The following is a 20493-nucleotide window of genomic DNA, read 5'->3' as shown; positions in this document are numbered from 1 at the left end:
TCAAGGGAAGAAGCCACGACCCCACCCCCTGCCCGCCAGGTTCAGGAGAGTCATGGAGCCAGCTGTAGGTGTGAACACTCATTTATTTACACATGGTCGTTGGTAGGCAAATAACCCGGCCCAACCTATTTGAGGACACAGATCTGGCAGAGAATCTGCAGACCCTTCCTTTCTCCAAAGCTCCCGAGGGCGGAGGCCTGGAAGAACCAGGAAGTTTAGGCTTCTGCCCAAAAGCTAAGAACTAAATTCAACGCCTTCACCTGACTTCTTTCCAAAAAGTCCCATTTTGTTAAGTACTCCGACTTCTCAGTCCTGCCCCGTTCATACTTTTCGCTCTCCTACTGCCCACCCACCCCAGATTGTTAATAATAATAACAACAATAATACTGTAATAATATTAATAATACTTCACATTTGTACGAAGCTTACAGAATGTGTTCACATACAGCATCTCATCTGAGCCTCCCAACAGTTCTGTGAGGTAGGTATTTTCACCTCCCTTTTTACAGACGGGATAACTGAGGCTCAGAGAGGAAATGGGATTTGCTCAAGGCCACACAGCTAGTTTGTGGTAAAGCTAGGACTTGATCCCAGCACCCCATATTCAAGTCCAGTGTTCCAACACCACAGCTACCACTGTAAAGTGGAGTGACATTTCTTACCCCTGTCAGGCCTGAGGGACGGCCTAAGGAGGGAAGAGGCTGAGACTTCTCTGACTAGGGGAGGGAAGGGCTCAGCAGTGACGAGGGGAGTCGGGGTACTTGGCCTTCAACTCCTGTTTGAACTGGCGGTAAAGGATCTTATTGTGCTGATTTTCGGCCTCCTTTTGGGGATGGAACTTCAAAGCTTCCTTGAAGCCCTTATGAACCAGGAAACCTTCGTTCAGCACCTCGAAATCAAATCCTGCCACGTGCAGCTCACAGGCCTGTTGGAGGAGAGACAGGTCAGTGAAGTTGGATGAGACTGCTAGGGCCGAGACTGACATCCCTAAAGCCTCTCTCCAGCATCCCCACTCCTCTGGAAGCATCTTGGATCTTCCACACCATCCAACCACTTCGGGAACTATGACTGTCCTGCCTCATTGCCTCCTTTCTATCCAGGACCACTCATAGCTCCCAGAGCCCACCACTCCTCCTGCCCCATTTCCCATGCCCTCTCCCTGGGCACCTGGCTGATGCGATTGAAGCCGTACTGGCGAAAGCGCTCGTCGAAAGTGGGCACCTTGCCTCCGGCCACGTAGAATGGTTCCCAGGGGTCCTGCCAGGGCACCACATAGGCAGGCCTCAGCAAGCTCTCTTCTGGCAGGTTGACCCAGCGGGAGTAGTTGGTGGGCGCCTGGCAGGGTGTGCACAGCCCATAATAGAAGGGCCGCACCTCGCCCACTTGGTAGAGCTGCAACAGCTCGTTCTTGTTCGTGGGCATACGGCGGGCTCGGCGGATCTCAAAGGCAGGCACCACCAGTGCTGTGCCTGCCCACTGCTTGCTCTGATCCAGCATTTCCCGCAGGCCCCTCCACAGCCCCTCGCTGGGCACCATGTCCACGTCGATTACCAGGGCATAGTTGGCCCCCTCACGAGCCAGATTCCTCAGCAGATTATTGGGATAGGAGACATTGGTGCCCAGCGCATAATTGATCCCGGGCTGGGCCACCCTGGCTAGCTTGTCAAAGACCTCCTGGCAGGACCGCAGCAGGGCAAACTCCCCCGGCTCCCGGGGATCGGGCACAGCGGCCTCATAGCGCGAGGGGCACACAAGGTGCATGGCGACCCTGGCGCGCATATCGGGGCAGTGGCTGCTCAGCGCGTAGGTCAGCACCGTGGCTAGCTGCGCCTCCTCCTTGGTGGCCGCGAACACCGACACGGAGAGCGGGCCCTCCCAGCGCTCCAACAGGCCCGACAGGTGCAGCAGGTTGTCCACGCTGGCGTGCGTGGCCAGGATCACGTCATTGGGGTCCATGGTGGTCTTCAGTAGGCCCCTGTAGACGCGGTAGTCGCCACTGGCGTCCAGGACGCCTCCAGAGGCCAGAGCGGTGCGGAGCTGCGCCTTGACCTGGTCCACGGACCGCGGGGACGGGGGAAAGAACTCGAAATACTGGTCTTGCTCCTCCTGCCCGTGTAGCCCGGACAGCAGCGACAGGTAGAGCAGCTGCAGCATCGCCACCAGCATTAGCGCGGCCAGAAGCAGCTGGTAGAAGGCGCACCGGATGGCGTAGGACATCTGCATGGCTCTCGGGGCTCCGAGCGCGCAGCAGGGACCACCGGGCCGCAGCCCTTGCCAGCCGCCGCAAGCCCGGATTTACTGCAGCCTGCCGAGCGCAGCCGAAGCGAGCCGAGGCGAGCCGAGCCCAGCGCAGCTTCCCCGCCCGAGCTGGCCTTGGGGCGCGCCAGCTCGCCCCCTGCGCGCGAGGAGGAGCTACTGCATGCGCCGCCGTGCCGCGCTCTGCAAACCCCGAAAGCGCCCGCGGCCGCGCCTGCCGTGTTCCCAGGGGTACACGCACCCCTCCTTCCCGATCGGTGTGCGACCCCCTGGACCAGGCGCGTTCTGAAACACCCGCGCGCTCGCCCCCGTCTTAGGGAGGGGAAACCGTGGCAGAACTCTGGTTGCAGCTTGGTGAAGGATGGCGCGGGTTCGCGGCTGCGGAGGGCGGGGAGGAACACAAAAAGTCCCTTTCTTTCCGCTGTCTCTCCCTCGGTCAGGTCCTGTGAAAGTCACACTGAAGAATGGATGGGGGGGGGGGGCGCCAGAAGGTGCGGATGAGATGAGAGATAAGGGCATATGGAAAGGGGTGTTTTACGTGGGACGAGGTGGCCGAGTGGTTAAGGCGATGGACTGCTAATCCATTGTGCTTTGCACGCGTGGGTTCGAATCCCATCCTCGTCGGTCGTGTTTTACACGAGGTGAGGGGGTGTACTTTTCTGCCTCCCGGAAGAGGGCCCCGGCTCAGTGGCACGTAGAAGAACCGAATTGGAATTCTGGCTGATGCCAAATGCGGAGCCAATATATTACCTGCGGTAATTAGAGAAGCCCCCTCAGGAAGTGGTGGGATTTGGTAGTGCTGTGATGTTTGATCACAGAAATCATTACTCTATTCAGCCCACTGATTCCCCTCCCCCTAGCAGTTCTCCCAGGGGGAGACCTTCTGTCCATCCCCCCACCCCCTACCCCCCAACATACACACATACACATTTAAGCAGGAGGTCTAGAATATTCTAACACCAGCCAACGTATACAGAAAGCGCTTAATAAGTGCTTGTGGAATAATTGATCCATGGGCACTTTAGAAGAAGAGAGGCTGTGGGGAAAGGCAGCTACTTCGACAGCTAAATCAGTTATATGTGATAACTATTTGAGCTCTGTGAATCTTGGGAAGGTGGTTTGGGGCAGAGCTTCCAATTGCTAGGACAAGTTTTGCCCTCATCTTCATAGGCTGTAGGAAGCCAAGGTTGTTCTGTTTGTTTGTTTGTTTGTTTTAAAGCAGTTTTGTTTTGTTTTTTAAGAGAGAGAGAGAGCACAAGGAGGGGGGAGGGACAGAGGGAGAAGCAGACTCCCCACTAAGCAGGGAGCCCACGGAGGGGCTCAATCCCAGGTCCCTGGGATCATGACCTGAACCAAAGGCAGATGCTTAAGCGACTGAGCCACCCAGGTGCCCCAGGAAGTCAAGGTTGTTGAATTGAAGAGTGACCAGGGGACCTATATTCTGCAGCCCCAGCAATACCACATACTGAGCACTGCTCTGCGCGGGGGGCTGTGTTAGGCACGGGGGATGAAGCCTTGTAGGAGACTTGACAGGTGCTGTCCTTGAAGGTTTTCACTGGTGACCTGTGCTGGGTGAGAGGAGAAAAGTATGTGAAAACCCTTTTAGCACAGTCCTGGCAAACTGCAGGTGCAGATGTCAGTTTGGGTGCTATCAGGGTCCTCTTTGACTTGCTCAGTGTTGAAAATAACAATTTTGAATCACGTTAGTTGTTGGCTTTGGTGAATCAGGAGATTTCACATAAAATCCACATTTCCAACTTTTAAATTCTGAGAGATCTGGCAATGCCAGGCCTGCGTTTCCGCAGGGTGACAATTGGCCGGAACATAAAGAGTAGCTCACCCTTTGCAAATAGTTTTCTCTTGGCCAAGGTTTCAACACTACCCCTTCCCTGTTCCCCCTGGCCCCTGGGCACCTGAGTCTCATCTGCAGCACTCACACGATACCTCCCTCGGTCTGCCCAGGCACCTGCTCGCAGCGTCTTCTGCCTCCCACACACTACAGCGCTAGCCACGTAGCTGGCATCAGTGTGTGTTTGTTGATGAGTGAATAAGAAGCTTCCGAAGTGTCCCCAGTGGTCGTAGCTTGAGGGGAGACTGGAAAGTAGTGATGGCCTCACCGAGGTGTCAAGATCAAGGAAAGCTACATGGAAGGTCCTGCCTGCTATTTGTGCAGAAGGGCCTGGCTGGGGAGCGACACTGGCTGGGATGGAGTGGAGCATAAGAGATTCAAAGACCAGAGTTGGGGGCACTTGGGTGACTCATTTAGTTAAGCATCTGCCTTTGGGTCATGATCCTGGGGGGTCCTGGGATCAAGCGCCACATTAGGCTCTCTCTGCTCGGCGGAGAGCCTTCTTCTCCGCCTTCTTCTCCCTCTCCCTCTGCCTGCTGTTCCCCCCTGCTTGTGCCCATTCTCTCTCTCTCTGTCAAATAAATAAATAAAATTAAAAAAAAAAAAAGACCAGAGTTGAAAACCATTAATAAGGGGTCTGCTTTCCACATACCTTACCCTCTGCATCTCTTCTACCTGGCCATTCCTGATTTATATCTTTTTGTACTAAATCTGTAATCCAGCGAGTAAAATCGTTCCCTGAGTGCTGTGATTTGCTGTCGCAAATTAATAGAATCCAGTGAGGGGGCTGCTGAACCTCTGATGTATAGCCCTTCGGTCAGGAGCACAGATATCTGAAGGGGGGCCGTCTTGTGGGACTGAGCCAGGAAGATGTGGGACCTGGTGCTGTCTCCAGGTAGATGGTGTCAGAATTGAGTTGCGTTGGAGGACACTCAGGTGGTGTCAGAGGGTTGCTTGGTGTGGGGGGAAAACCCACACATCAGAATTGGTGTCAGAATTGTGTGTATAGAAATACAACTGAATTTTGTATGTTGATCTTGAATCCTCCAATTCTGCTGAATTTATTAGCTCTGTGTGTGTGTATGTGTGTGTATTCTTTAGGATTTTTTTTTTCTGTATGTGTATGTATTATATTATCTGTGAATATAGATGGTTTTGCTTCTTCCTTTCCAATTTGGATGCCTTTTATTTCTCTTTCTTGCCAAATTGCTATAGTTAGGACTTGCAGTGCAAAGTTGAGCAGATGAAATGGTAAAAGTGGGCCCTTTCCTGATCTTAGGGAGAGGTTGTCAGTCTTTCATCATCGAATATGACATTAGTCGTGGATTTTTCATAAATGTGCGTAATCAGGTTGAGGAAATTCCCATCTATTCCTTGCTTGTTGGGTGTTTTTATCTTGAAATGGTGCTGGGTTTTGTCAGATGTTTTTTCTGCATCAGTGGGGATGACCATGTGGCTTTTCCCCTTCATTCTATTAATGTGGTGTATTACATTAATTGTTTTCTGTATGTTGAACCACTGCATTCTGGAGTAGATCCCGCTTAGTCGTGGTACATAATCCCTTTAATGAGCTGCTGGGTTCCGTTTGCTAGCATTTTGTTGAGATTTTTACATCTATATTCATAAGAGATATTGATTATTAAGTTTTCTTGTGATGTCTTTGTCTGGCTTTAGCATTAGGATAGTGTTGGTCTCATAGAATGAGTTAGGAAATGTTCCCCCCTCTTGTATTTTTTGGAAGAGCTTGAAAGGATTGGTGTTCATTCTTCATTTTTTTTGAAGATTTTATTTATTTTTTGACAGAGAGAGACAGTGAGAGAGGGAACACAAGCAGGGGGAGTGGGAGAGGGAGAAGCAGGCTTCCCACTGAGCAGGGAGCCCGATGCAGGGCTCGATCCCAGGACCCCGGGATCATGACCTGAGCCGAAGGCACCGGGATCATGACCTGAGCCAAAGGCAGATGCCTAATGACTGAGCCACCCAGGCACCCCTGTTCTTTATTATTATTTTTTAAAAGACTTTATTTGAGAGAGAGAGAGAATGAGTAGGTGGAAGGAGAAGTAGACTCCCCACTGAGCAGGGAAGCCTGATAGGAGACTCGATCCCAGGTCCTTGGGATCATGACTTGAGCCAAAGGCAGGTGCTTAACCAGCTGAGCCACCCAGGCACTCTGGTGTTCATTCTTTAAATGATTGGTAGAATTAGCCTGTGAAGTCACCTGGTCCTGGAATTTTCTTTGTTGGGACATTTCTGATTATTGATTCAATCTTGTTATTTGTTCTAAGTATGTTCATACTTCCTATTTCTTCTTGAATCAGTTTTGGTAGTTTGTGTGTTTCTAGGATTTGTTAATTTCATCTAGGTTTCTCATTTGTTGGTGTACAACTGTTCATAGTATTCTCTTATAATCCTTTTTATTTCTGTATAATCAACAGTAATGGCCCCACCTTTGTTTTTGATTTTAATAATTTTAAGGTCCTCTCTCTCTTTTTCTTAGTCTAGTCAAAAATTTGTCAATTTTGTTGATTGTTTCAAATAACCAACTTTTAGTTTCATTGATTTTCTGTTTTCTGTTCTGCACTGTGTTTCCCTCCACCCTAATATTTATTTTATATTTCCTTCTGCTAGCTATGGGCTTAATTTGCTCTTCTTTTTCTAATTGCTTGAGGTGTAAAGTTAGATTACTGATTTGAGACCCTTCTTCCTTTTTTCTTTTTTTTAAAGTAATGTCTACCCAGTGGGGCTTGAACTCAGGACCCTGAGATCAAGAGCTTCAGGCTCCATCGACTGAGCCAGCCAGGTGTCCCCTTTCTTCCTCTTTAATGTAAGCATTTACACCTACAGATTTCCTCTCAGCACTGTTCCAGCTGCATCCCATAAATTTCAGTGTGTTGTGTTTTCATTTTCTTTTGTAACTCAAAGCATTTTCTAATTTCTCTTTTGATTGATTGATTGATTGATTTCTTTTGAGGGGGGATTTTAAAGGTAGTTATTTTATTTTTTTACAGCAAAATAACTGCAAATTAATCATAGAACATAGTATACATTGTGTAGATTCTCTTTTTTTTAAGTATTGAAGTATTGTACATTGTATACTGACATACAATATATTAGTTTCAGGTGAACAACATAGTGATTCCACAGTAATCCATTCACCACTTGTCACCACACAATGTTATAACAATATTCTTTTTTTAAAATTTTCAATATATTCTTAAAAGATTTTATTTATTCATTTGAGAGGACAGAAAGAGACAAAGAGAGCACAAGCAGGGGGAGAGGCAGAGGGAGAAGGAGAAACAGACTCCCTGCTGAGCAGGGAACCCCATGCAGGGCTCGATCCCAGGACCTGGAGATCATGACCTGAGCCAAACGCAGATGCTTAACTGACTGAGCCACCCAGGTGCCCCAATGTTATAACAGTATTCTTTTTTTTTTTTTTTAAAGATTTTATTTATTTGACAGAGACACAGCAAGAGAGGGAACACAAGCAGGGGGAGTGGGAGAGGGAGAAGCAGGCTTCCCGCAGAGCGGGGAGCCCGAAGCAGGGCTCGATCCCAGGACCCTAGGATCATGACCTGAGCCGAAGGCAGACGCTTAACGACTGAGCCACCCAGGCACCCCGTTATTACAATATTCGTGACTGTATTCCCTATGCCATACTTCTCATCTCCATGATTAATTTGTTTTATAGGTGAAAGTTTGTACCTCTTCATCCCCTTTGCCTATTTCATTCATCCCCCCATCCCCTTCTCCTCTTGCAGCCACCACTTTCTTCTCAGTATTAATGGATCTGTTTCTGCTTTTTGTTTGTTTTGTTTTGTTTTTCAGATTCCACATAGGAGTGAAATCATGTGGTATTTGTCTTTCTCTGTCTGACTTATTTCACTTAGCATAATACGCTCTAGTTTCTTTCACGTTGTTGCGAATGACAAGATCTCATTCTTTTTTTTTTTTTTTAAGATTTTATTTATTTATTTGACAGAGAGAGTGAGAGAGCACAAGCAGGGGGAACAGTTGAGGGAGGGAGAAGCAGGTTCCCCGCCAAGCAGGGAGCCCGATGCGGGGCTCGATCCCAGGACCCTGGGATCATGACCTGAGCCGAAGGCAGACGCTTAACCATCTGAGCCACCCAGGCGTCCCTAGATCTCATTCTTTTTTATGGCTGAGTAATATTTCAGTGTGTGTATGTGTGTGTGCGCTTTATCCATTGTATCAATGGACACTTGGGCTGCTTCCATATCTTTTGACTTCTTTTTTAACCCATTAATTTAGAATGTGTTAATTGGTACATATTTGGGAAGTGTCCACTTTTTGTTATTGATTTCTAGTTTCATTCCATTGTGATTGGAAAAGAAGTTTGTAAGATTTCAATCTTTTAAAATGTAGTGCAGTTTTGTTTGGTGTCCTAATTGATGATCTATCTTGGGAGATGTTCCTTGGGCACTCGAGAAGGACGTACATACCTTCTGCTGTTCGGAGGTGAGTGTTCTGTGTCTGCTTGGCCTAATTGATTTATGGTGTGCTCAGGTCCTCTGTGTCCTTGCTGATCTTCTGTCTGGTTGTTTTCTCCTTCATTGAAAGTGGGGTATAGGGGCGCCTGGGTGGCTCAGTCGTTAAGCGTCTGCCTTCGGCTCAGGTCATGATCCTGGGGTCCTGGGATCGAGCCCTGCACTGGGCTCCCTGCTCACCAGGAGGCCTGCTTCTCTGTCTCCCACTCCCCCTGCTTGTGTTCCTGCTCTCACTGTCTCTGTCAAATAAATAAAATCTTTAAAAAAAAAAAAAAGAAAGTGGGGTATTGACGTGTCTAACTATTCTTGTAGAAATGTGTATTTCTCCTTCAAATTTGTCCATTTTTGCTTCATATTCTTTTTAGGATTGTGTTGTTAGGTATGCATATGTTTATAGTTATTATATCCTTTTATGAATATATAACATCCTCCTTTGTCTCTTAAATAACTCTTGACGTGAAGTCTATTTTCTCTGATACTAGTATATTTACCCTGGCTGTCTTTTGTTTACTACTGGCATGGAATACCTTTTCCCATTCTTTCATTTTCAGTTTATTTGTGTTTTTTGCTCTAAAGTGAGTTTCTGGTAGACAGCATACAGTCGCATCATTTTTAATCCATCTGACAACCTCTGCCTTTTAACTGGAAAGTTGAATCAATTCACAACCCAGGGGGCGTCCTCCTCATAAAAGGGTGAGAAACTCGAGGGCAAGGATTGGCCTTCAAATGTTTGTGTCTCTCTACCAGCCCTGTCTCAGCGCTTGCCACATGGAGCCCTCTACAGGTGTTTGCTGATGGCAGCTGGCTGCTTCTGAGGGAAGCTGGGCCTGCTGGCAGAGCTGTGTCAAGCTGGGGAGGTGACAGGGGCTGGGGGACTGGGCTTCAGGAGAGGAATGGACAGGTGCAGCCCATCAGCCACAGTATTTGTTTCTGGCATCGAAAGCCGGCTACATACTGATCTAATGGGCGGTTGGGCTGGGTCTACCAGGAAGGAGGATGGGAAGAAGGAATTGCAGGTTGTGCCATCAGAAGGACATCTGAAGGGTGAGTGTCCTCTTTCTGGGCCCATCCTCCACCGCTCAGCCCAGTGTGGCCTTGCTCCCGATGACCGTAGACCAGCACAGTGAGTTCCCTGGGACTGTTGCCTGGCCTGTGAGAGTGGGTCTGGCAGGTCTAGGGAGCTTTGGGTTCAACAGACAAGTCTGTGAAGGTGGAGAAGGAGAAGGGGGCCCAGGAAGTGTGTGGTCCTGTCCTCACCATCCCCAGTCCAAAGGTCTGGCAAGGCCGTGTGGTCGGCACAAGATTCCTCTAGGACTACACCCCCTGTTTAGTAGGTGTCCATCTGTACTCCAGCCCCAGCCTCTCCCTAGGACTCCACACATGGGCAAGTCCCGATTCCCAGTGCTTACAAATGAAAGGACCTGGCTTTGAACCCAGAACGCTGGATCGGCTCACCTGCACTTAACCACTAAGTTAAATGACCTCTGAAGAGGCAACCACCCTCTTCTCTCCCGGATCTCTCCTCCTCTGTCTAACCCCCTATTTACACCTCATGACTAAGGCCCTTCATCATTTGTCCCCAACCCACTGCTCCAGACTCATCCTCTCCCCCTCCCTCTCTCACATCCTAGGGGCTCCCCAACCCCCCCACCAGAAGTCCCCACTGTTCCCTGAATATTCTGTGTCCACACCTTCCACCAGCCCTGCTTTCTCTGCCTGGGATGCCCCTCCCCCGCCTCAGTGGGGGGAGGGACGGAGACTCATTTTTCTTCCTTTGAGGCCCAGCTGGAGGGACACTTCCTCAGAGCTGCTGCCCTGACTTCCCACAGGGATCCACAGCATCCTTTTTTGGAATCTTACATTCCATACTTCTGCAGGTCCCTCACAGACCCCATCCCGTGTTACATCCTAATTCCTGTGGCCTTGGGGCCTGCCCTGTGGCTTTATTTCAGCTCCCAAGGTCATATCTCACCTCTGAGCAGGGACCCTGTGCTGGCTCAGGGCCTGGTATATAATAGCTGCTCAGTGAATGTTCTGGAAGGCAGGGGTGGGGGGGTGGGGTGGGGCACGTGGGCAGAAAGGCCGGTGCCTCTGATGACTTTGCTTTTCTCTGGGCTGGGCAGGGTAGTACAGGTGTGTGGTGAAGCAGGCCTTTTCTCCATCCCTCCAGAAAATTCGCTGACTGCCTCCCTGAGGCTCCATTTTTGAGAAGGGGTGGGGCTGGGGAGGCAGAGGTGGATGGGGAGAACAATAGTTGTTCATGCAGCCAGGTGCTCTGCCCAGGAGCAGAGACCACTGTGTGGTCAAGAGGGCCCAGCACAGGGATGCCCACGAATCCCTGCCCCTCTCAGGGCCTCAGTCATCCCATCTGTCAAATGGGTACAATCATCCCTATCCCACCCAGCTCATCAAAGCCGATAGAACTGAAAGCACTTTGGAAATAAAGACTCAGTGAATTGATTATACAAATGAAGAAGGTTGTTATTAGACCCAGGAGCAAGGTTGGAGGGAGAAACAGCCAAAATGTGGAGTAAGTGCTTAGGACTCCTGCCTTGAGCCTCTTGAGGGAAAGAGAAGCAGGTAGTGGGCAGGAAGAACAGCACCTACAGGGAGGAGGGAGGTGGGGGCTGGGTCCCGGCTCTGGCACGGACCAGTCATTTCCCCCTGACACCTGGTTTCCTCACCTGCACAAAGGGAGAGCATAATCCCTGCCTGGCTCCCCTCAAGGGTCTCAGTGTGACTTGGGGATGGAAGAGCTTTGCACATTGTAAAGTGCAGCGCACCCATGGAGGCTCTGGGGAGTGGAGACAGTTAAGTCTTGGCAATGAAAACACTGTTTGGGGCCCACAGGATCCCGTGAGTACCCTCAGATCCCTAATGTCTGTTCCTTTTCCCTGCTGCCCTCAGCTTCCCTGGCATCCTCTGCCCTGGGGTCTGAGAGATTTGATCCTGGGGCTACTGAGGCCTGGGGAGAGGAGGAGCTCCCCACTCCCACTCTCAACCTGAGGCTGGGCCACACCGGCCACAGCAGCCACACCATTGGCAAGACCCCACTGGTGGCCTCTGATCCCCACAGATTAGCAAGTGCATTTCTTGAGATTAACAAATATACTCATGATGGGGGGAAGGGTCATGGCCCTTGGCCCTCTTTTCCCTGATTGGCGCCCTTGGAATGAGGTCTTGTGTGCCTCTAAATAGTCTGTCTCTGTGCGTCAGCTCCATTCCTGCGTGAGGGTTAGAATGACTGCTGGTGAATTCTTCCTTGCAGCCCCCAAGTGGACACCAGCCGGGGAAGGAGAGCAGCACCCACTTCCTCCTGGCATCCCCAGACCAAGGGGCCCCCGCCCAGCAGAGGCTTGAACCCAGCTCGCCATTCCCCCTGCGTTGGGGTCTCAGCTCCGAAGGGACAGCAAGAAGAGAGTTGTGGGCGAGCCCTGGACGGAGCACTTCAGAGCAGAGCCTTGAAGAGGAAGGAGAAGGCGGCTCCACAGGAGAGCCCCAGGGCCAGGAAGAAGGTCATGAGGGTGCCGGCCACCTCCCTCTCATGTGGTAGCACCTGCCTAGAACACACAGGAGTAGGAGCTCTTAGGAAACACGGGGCCAAACCTGGACCCAGCCCCAGTGCCCTCTGCCCCCTGTAAAACAGGACACCTGAATTCTAGTCTGGGCTGACCCCACCTCTAGGTCACCATAATTAGGCCCTTCTCTCTGGACTTCAGTTTCCTGATCTACAAAGCAAGGCCACCGCCAAGGACATCTCTCGGGCCCTGCAGGCCCAGTGTTAAAGGATTCTAGGAGCCTTCACGCTCCACAAAACATCCCAGCCTGGTCCTCCCTGTCACCTTTACTCTCTCTGGATTCTCAACTCCATTGTCCCTAGAGTAAATAGCCCATGAACCCCCACTTTGGATCAAGACTTTAGCTCCACCTTCAGTTGAGAATTTTGGGAGGATCTGGGGCCTAAAGGAATGGTAGTTCGACCCATTTATTTCATAGATGGGGAAACAGGCCCAGAGGGGAGGCTCTAGAAGGAGTCCCTGGGCTACTTTGTTGGCAGGAATGCCCCCTTGGGCCGGCTCAGCAGGTAAGGCCTGACCTGACAGGGCAGCACCAGCGAGGCCTAGAGACAGCTAGGGCCGGGCTGGCCAGAAGCCGAATGGGCCCCCCTCTCGGCAGGCCCACCTCCCCACCCCCAGGCCCTCCCTCCTGACCCCCAGACCTGGGCGCCAGGCACATGGTGAGGGACATCAGGTAACCGTTGGAAACAGCGAAGAGCAGCATGAAAGTGATGAAGTAGGCATCCTGTGGGAAGAGGATGGGCAGCCGGGACCTCTCGGGCACGTGGCACAGCATGAAGAGCGGCACGAACAGGATTCGCAGGCAGACAAGCAGGGGCAGAAGCCGGCTGTCCTCATCCGGCTGTGGCAGAGGCTGGGCTGAGGGCCATCCCTGGGAGCCCACCCCGCCTGGACTCTGTCTCTTCCCCTGACCTCCTACTCTATGTGAGCCAGTGAGGGCCCAGCACTGAGGCCTCTGGAGAGTGAGGGGCTGGGCCAAGGCCACCCAGCAATCAAGGACTGGCCTGGGGCTAGCCTCCTCCACCCCTCCTGATCTCCAGCTTGGGCTCTCTGCATGGCAGAACTGGAGACCTTACACAGCATCTTTGGTTTTCTAGCTGGGTTCCTCCAAGTACCCCTGGGGGTTCCACAGATCCCTTCGGGGCAGGCAGTGCTGCTGAATGGGATTGGAGGCTGGGGATCCAGGCCCCAGCCCAACTGGGATCAGAGCAGGTCCTCTTTGGCCTGCTTTATTTGTTGCATCTCCTTGGAAGATTTCATTTAGAGAAGCAGCACCTTGGCTAAAAGCAACCCAAACACTAGGAACCTTGTCCAGCCTCTCACATGGGACAGGAACCTCCATGTAAGGGTCTCTGGGCTGGGCACTGAGGGCCAGGTCCTGGGCTGGATGCTGGGGACATAGGTCAGTTGGACATGACTTCTGCTTTCAAAGAGTTCACAGTCCAAGCCCTGGCTTGCATACCTCCAGGGGACAGGTGTTCACTACCACTTGGCCAGCTATTCTGTTGCCAGACCTAGAATGGTCCGGCTTTGGGGAGATCACCTTTCTGAGCTCTTTCACACCCTCTGATCCCCAACTGCTTCTTGAAACCATCAGAGACCCCCAGCCCAGGTGTGCTCACCCACAGGAAGTAGGAGGTCAGGCTCCGTCCCACCCAGTCCATGATGTTGAAGAGAAGGAAGCAGCAGATGGGGTTGAAGAACTGACCTAGGAGAGAAAGAGGGCTCGTCCTGGCCCCTCCTCCCTCCTCCCTCCTCTTCCCCATCATTCCTCTTCCCTCCCTCTCCTCCTCCCCTGCCCCGCCCTCTTCTGCTTCCCAGCACTCACTCCACTTCCCAGGACTGGTGGAGCTGGTCACCATGGCCGTGATCGCAGGGAACACAGACAGAGTGACGGTGAAGACCAGCACAAGGCACAGTGCCGTCAGCCAGATCTGAGAGCCAGAGGCAGGGGTGTAAGCAGGCAGGGCCGACTAGGACCCAACACACAGCCCCAACCTCCAAGCCCTGGCCCGGGGGCAGGACACCCGGGGCCTGGCCTCGCTGTGTTCCCGACCCACTATGACCCTGGCACCTTGAAGTGGACAAGGGGAGCACTAGGGCCCCACTCCATTCTAAGGGTCTTTAGAGAGGGCTGGAGAGAGCAGGTGGTTGGGGGCCATATCCAAGCCAAACCTTTTGGAAGACAATGAAAACTGAAGGTTTTCCTGGCTTCTGGGGCTCCTCTGGCTCCAGCTCTGGCTCCTTCTCAGCGTCCAGATCCAGAGTCAGGGCTACCTTCTGGGGGCTGTTGGGAATACTGTTCTTCTCATCTGGGGTAAGAGGGGAGGGCAGCGTCATGCCTGTGACAGCCAGGCTTGATGGACGGCGATTCCCAGCAGTTAAAAACAAGTGACTCTCCTCCAGCCCGGGATGTAGGCAAAGAGAATTAACCATGGAAATACGCTAAGCTACTACTTAGGAAGCGCATAGTGTGTCGGGCAGAGTTAAGCACCTTAGATGGATTATCTCACTGCTACTGCTTTCCAAATAAAGAAACTGAGGCTCAGAGGGGTTAAGGGACTTGCCTAAGGTTACCCAGGTTGGATGTCGTGAGGCCAGGGTTCAAACAAATGCATTTGGACCCAGAACTAGTATGTTGGAGCTCTATCGTCCCCTCATTTTACAGAGGGGAAGACTGAAGCTCTAAGCCAACAGGGATGACTTGCCTCCCACTGAATTTCTTCTGTGTCTGCTCACACAAGGCTACTAGGGGTCAGGACTCTAGATGGGGAGGTATCACAGAGGGGAAATGCTTCCCTGCGGAGGTAGCTTTAGCCTCCCCAGGGTCTTCCCCCTCCGCAGCAGGGTCCCGAGCTCACCAGACTGGAGGAGCTCGGCTTTGGTCTCCAGCTCCTGACCTGGCGCCTGTGATGGTTTCTTGGCTAGGTAGTGGCGGGCAAACTCCTGCAGAAGGAAAGCGTTGGCCCTGCCTGGCTTGGCGAAGGTGTCTGGATCCCTCTCCACCCTGTCGACTTAGAGGCTGGAGTCCCCCAGTGGCTGACTCCTCTGGGGATCAGGTCCCTTCCTCCTCCTCCCCTGGCCGCTCTCAGGGCCTCAGACCCAGAGCTATATCTGAGATGCTCTGAAGTGGGGCCTCGAGCCCAATACCAGGCTCACCAGGTGGGGCAGGCTCAGGTAACACACGATGGACATGAAGATGCCCACGCAGGGTGTGATGAAGTACCCCAGGGCGGAGGTCTGGGCATCCACGCCACCTGTGCAGAAACTTCAGCTGCAGAGTGGACGGGGCTGGTTCCACTGGCTCCCACGGGGGTGGGGGGGTGGTGATGACTCTTGCCCCACTTCCCATCATGCACTTCTCAGATTCACCTCCTGGCCTCTTCCGATCTGCTCACTGACAAACTCAGGAACATGTGCAGGTCCCCAGCCCAGCCCTTTGCTTCTCTCATTCCTCCCTACTTGTCACTTTTGTTGAGCACCTATTATGTGCTCATTTTTATTGCAGACTCCTTACAGTCTGAGGACAGAGCTATAAGAAGCACATCAGTGGGGAAACTGACACAGGTGAAGTGACTTGTCCAGTGCCCCTGGCTGGGGAGCAGTAGAACTAGGATTCCAACCAAGTTTACCTGAATCCTAAACCTGTCCCCCCCCTTCCCTGCACCCCAGGCTGCTGCCACTTCCCAGCATCAGCCTCAGGAATCCTGCCCCTGGCCTCAATTTAACCCAGTCCTCACCTGATCACTCTCTCACTGGGTCCAAGAGCCCCACTCCCTACCCCCAAACCCAACCCCCTGCTCCCCATCACCTCCATCTCTACCCAGAACCCAAGGCATCTCCCTCCTAGCACACTTGGTCTGCTCCCCAGAATCCCAGAGGCCACCCCTGCCCTCCAGCCACCCAAGTCCACTCACTGGCCATGGACAAGAGCATGGCCAGGGCAGCGAAGATCCCAGCCAGGCCCTGGCCGCTGAGGAAGAGGGTGCTGTAGGTGGAAGGCATGGTGCCCAGCTGCCCGAAGAGGCTGCCCTGCAGAACTGCACAGAAGGCTGTGGAGGGAGAAGAGTGGGGGCTGCTGCTCAACGAGGCAGGCCTTAGAGGCTCCCTGGAGGAGGCAGTGGCAGGGTGCCCAGGAGACTCTGGACGAGGCTGGGCAGGCATGAGACTTTGGGCACCCTGGTGTAACAACCCCCTTCCCCTTCTTCCTTCTTCTCAGGTGCAGCCATAGGTCTGAGGGGCTGGGGGCCAGGAGGCCTGATCTTAGGTCATGGTGGGTTTGGGACAAGTGACTTTTCTTCTCCCCCTGGGCCTCAGTTTCTCATCAGGGATAGGAGTGTTACTGCTGCCGCTGTCTTTCCCTCTTGGATACGTTGGGCCCTTTCAGCTACAGAGGAGGCTGGGCTGAAGCTCTGGGTGTGCAGGGTGGGGAGGTGGGGAGGGCAGCAGTACTCACAGTTGATGAACCAAACAGAGGCCATGGTGATGGAGAAGAAGGGCCCAGGGCTCATGTCCACCTTGACCAACGCCGCCGTCAGGGCGAAGAGCAGCAGGATGACCAGCAGGCTGCCCAGAATCCGCACCGTCTCAGGGATGCTGCTCATAAGTAGGGGCAGAGTGGGCAGCAGCTGGACCCCGGCCCGGCAGGGGGAGGTAGGCAAGAGATTGAGCCCAGGGTTGGACAGTGGGATCTGGGGGGGGGGGGCATGCAGGGGGAGTGGAGGAAGGATGGGAGGTCTTCCCTGGGCCCAGATGGAGCGTCCTTAGCAGGGGTGGTGGAGGTACGACAGAGGGATGGCCCGCGGAGAGCCCAAGGGGCGGGGCCTCTCACCACTGGTACAGGAAGGAGTTGAGGAGTGTGAAGAGCAGCAGGGGCAGCTGGGACAGCAGCGTCACCCAGTTGTTGAAGTTGAAGGTGTCTGCAGGGCCTGTGTGGTTGGTGTCCAGGGTCCCGGTGGTGGTGTTGGCCCCAGCCAGCCGCCCCTGGAAGTACTGCCAGAATGCCGGGAGTGGGTGCACAGGGGGGGTACAGGGTCACCCTCCAACCTACCCGGAGGAACCCCCCAGCCTTTCCTCTCTGTCTCCTCCCATGCTTGGGATTGCTCAGTTAAAGTCTGCAGGAGCTGTCTGTTTGTCCTTGCACTGATCCTAGCACCTGGCACACAGTCGGAGCTTGATGAATGTTCCCTGAATTGAACAGCTGATGTCTGGGACAGAGCCCAAGCCCTAAGAACCCCCAACTTGGGCCTTGCTCCATCTTTGAATCACCCTTCCTCTGCAGTGCCCTGGTTCAAGCCTCCACCCCGAATCCGGCAGCAGCTTGTAGATTCCTGAGGATTTATTGAGTGTCTACTGTAAGCCAGGCCCTGGCCTAGGTGCTGACCAACTGCTTTCTCTCTGGAACACACATTCGTTAAGCCTCTGCTTAACTTCTTCCTCCCCGCTGCCCACGGTTCCCTGTTGCCTACAGGGCAAAGCCCCAAGATTTTGGAACAACACTGGGAGCCCTTCAGAACCAGATCCTGGCCTCCCTTTTGTGTTGCATCTCCTGCTCCGTCCTGCTAAGCTCTAGGGACCCCACACTCTGGCTCCTTCTCTGAACAGTCTGGCATTCCCCTGCCTTGGTGCCTTTGCAAGGCTGTCATCTCCACCTGGAATGCCTTCCCCCTTTCCTCCCACTTCCCCCCAACCCCCAAACACCAATGCTTTACCTACCCTTCTCCCAAGTTACAAATCACCTCTTCTATGAAGCAGAAGGAATTATTCCCTCCTCTGGGGACCCAAAGGACTTTGCTCCAAGCCTGGGGTGGTAGGTGCCATATTAAATTATTAATGGCTCTTTGGCACCCAGCTCCCTCTCAAGACCAGGGGTTGATTCATCTTTGGGTCTCCAGGGCCCAGCAGAGTGCCAGACACTGAAGAGACATCTGGAAAGTTGTTGCATTGAATATATATGAATAACCCAGTCCCAAAGAGAACACAAACCCCACATTGCTGCCTTCCCTTGAGAGAATGTACCACCCCATGAGGGTGGAGGCTTCCTCTGTTGTGTTTATTCCCGTAGCCCCAGTGCCAAGAACAGGGCCTGGTTCACAGTAGATGCACATTATTGACTGTTTGTTGGATGAATTCATGTAATTTGTGCTATTTCAAGGAAAACCAAAGTCTTGGATAACCCACTTTGGGAGTGGATTAGCCCAGGAATGACTAGCCAGGGAATAATGACAAACAGGGGTGGGGGGTGGATAGTTCTTCCCTAGTTCCAACCCCACCCCCCACCCCACTGCTGGAGGCCTTGCCCCTGTAGGATCTGGGCATCCCTTGACCTTTCCTATCTGTGAGAGGGGCGCCTCCCCTCTCTGGGGCTCGGTGCTTCAGCGGACAAACGCGCAAACTGGCATAATGAGGAGTCAAAGGCTGCACGTCCAAGGCTGATGGTGGTTGTGGCCATGAGGCGGGCACTCTAGCTGCGAGTCTCACCGGGATGGCCGTAATGAAGAAGTTCCAGGGAAGCAGCGTGCCCAGGCCCAGGATAAAGAAGCTGATCCCGACCAGGTGGTAGCTGTGGGGATCAGTCAGAAGGTCACCCTGAGGACGCAACGCCTCAGCCGCGCCCCCCCGCCTCCCAGGCCACCCCCTCCGCAGAGCGGACTACAACCCCCATCACTCCGGCTCAGGCAGCCGAGGGAGGCGGCTGATGGGAATTGTAGTTCCATCCAGTCTGCTTGAGCCTTGGAGCGCCCGAAGGCAGCGGGGCTGCGTTGCCCACGGCCACCCGGATCCCCGTCCGCACCCCACCGGGTCCCCAACTCGCCTGTCCTGTGGGGCGTCTCCTCGCGCCATGGCCGCCCAGCGGGATGCGCGGGGGTGGGAGGGAGGTGGCGTGCTGCACCTGCACCTACGCGGGGGCCCGAGGGCCGGAGGATCGGGGAGACCGGGTCTTGCGGGCAGTGGACAGAGGGAGGGGGGGTCGGGTCTCCCCGAAAGGGCCGGGGGCGGGGGCGAGGCGGGAGCTGGGGAGGAAGGCCGGGACTGATTTCCAAGGGAGTCAGGCTCCACAGGCTCGGACCTCGCTCCGCCTCCGGGGCGGGGACAGAGGGTCGCACCACCCCTCCCCACCTCCTCTTGGCCCGGACTCTAGACTCCCGCGTTGGACCCTGCTCAACCTCGCGGTCCTCGGACCCACGACTGCCCCCGCGGTCCGGTGCGGCTTAGAGGCGGCTGACCCGAGAAGGTCCCCTGGGGCCTCCCCGCCCCGCGGGCACCCGTCCCGGACCTCGGCGGGCGGGGTGGGGGAGGCAGTAGGGGAGGTGCCGCGCCCCTCCCCCGCCCGGAGCTGGCCGGCGGACCTGGTGCGGCTTCTTCCCCCGCAGCCAGTTCGGAGGTGGTGTCAGGGCCGCGCAGCGCGGGGTGACGCGGGAGCCCTCCGAGGAGCCCGCTCGCCCAGGGGTAACCCGAGCGTCTGCCGCCGGCGGTCCTGGCGGGCTGCTCCGAGCTGGGTGCTTCGGGAGGCCAAGGAGAGGGCCAGGTGGCGGTGCTGTCGGAGCCCCCAGGCGGGTCTGGAGGACAGACGGACAGACGGACAGACGGGTTCTCCTCCTCCAAGCCGGTGCCTGGGGAAGCGCCGGGCCTTTGGGGCGCACCGCGGCGGCGTGGGCCCAGCTGGGGAGTCCGGGCGGGCTTCCCGGCGACAGTGTGGCTGAGCTGCATTCGGGGCAGCAAGGGGTTAAGCAACGGCTCTGGAGGGAAGGGTGACCCGGAGGTGCTCTCCCAACCCTGCCGCTAAACAAACAAACAAACAACTTTCGGGCGGCCCCAGGTCGCAGTACACCAAACCTATTAAGAGGCACCCACCTCCCACTTTTTTTTTTTTCCTGTGAAAAACTTCGAAAAGATTATAGACCATTGCAATTTTGGAATTAATTTGCTCTAACTCATGTAATTTACAAGTGGGTCTGTTTGCTCTGCACTCACCGTACATATGGGGGATGCTGGAGAAGTGAGAGGCTCTAAATCACAAATTATTTTCATAAGCAATGAAATTTTACGACCACACACCAGATTACGTGTGTGTGTTTCTCCAGTCGACTGTGAGTCTATGGGGCAAAGACTGTGCTTGTCTGGCTCAGTGTTTTATTATTGCAAACATCTAGCGCTCCTGCCTGGTTGGTAGCAGGTGCTTGATAAGTGCTTAGTAAATAAATGGATCGTAGTAACATACAGCGATTTGAGGGAGAAAAGAGACAGCATTAAATTACACTGAAAGAGAAAGTTACTCTCTTTTCAATTTGTTTTCAAG

General features: G+C 53.7%; 2 protein-coding genes and 1 non-coding gene across 4 annotated transcripts; 1 reads left to right on the top strand and 2 right to left on the bottom strand.

Moving 5' to 3' along the window:
* Positions 1–65: 65 nt before the first annotated feature.
* B4GAT1 (beta-1,4-glucuronyltransferase 1) lies at positions 66–2345 on the bottom strand. Its single transcript, XM_036121528.2, has 2 exons — positions 1168–2345; positions 66–925 (listed from the first exon to the last, which is right to left on the bottom strand). The coding sequence occupies exons 1-2, from the start codon at positions 2221–2223 to the stop codon at positions 734–736; spliced, it is 1248 nt and encodes a 415-aa protein (XP_035977421.2). The 5' UTR covers positions 2224–2345; the 3' UTR covers positions 66–733.
* A 453-nt stretch (positions 2346–2798) lies between these two features.
* Positions 2799–2880, top strand: TRNAS-GCU (transfer RNA serine (anticodon GCU)). The gene has a single exon. It is a non-coding gene; the product is annotated as a tRNA-Ser (tRNA).
* A 7936-nt stretch (positions 2881–10816) lies between these two features.
* SLC29A2 (solute carrier family 29 member 2) lies at positions 10817–19887 on the bottom strand. 2 transcript variants are annotated; one of them, XM_036121526.2, is made up of 12 exons: positions 19009–19887; positions 18675–18756; positions 17026–17186; positions 16651–16790; positions 16112–16246; positions 15354–15451; positions 15056–15140; positions 14370–14506; positions 14023–14128; positions 13817–13902; positions 12836–13035; positions 10817–12176 (listed from the first exon to the last, which is right to left on the bottom strand). In XM_036121526.2, exons 1-12 carry the CDS (start codon positions 19035–19037, stop codon positions 12065–12067), a joined length of 1371 nt encoding a protein of 456 aa, XP_035977419.2. In that variant the 5' UTR covers positions 19038–19887; the 3' UTR covers positions 10817–12064. The 2 variants fall into 2 exon arrangements, with proteins under 2 accessions (XP_035977419.2, XP_077913884.1); XM_078057758.1 differs by lacking the exons at positions 18675–18756; positions 19009–19887 and having other exon boundaries at positions 16651–16822; positions 17026–17153.
* Positions 19888–20493: the final 606 nt, after the last annotated feature.

Source organism: Halichoerus grypus, chromosome 11 (assembly GCF_964656455.1).
Source record: "Halichoerus grypus chromosome 11, mHalGry1.hap1.1, whole genome shotgun sequence".
Classification (NCBI taxonomy): Eukaryota; Metazoa; Chordata; class Mammalia; order Carnivora; family Phocidae; genus Halichoerus; species Halichoerus grypus.
The sequence above is the reverse complement of the archived record's forward strand: the minus strand, read 5'-3'. Positions and strand labels throughout refer to the sequence as shown.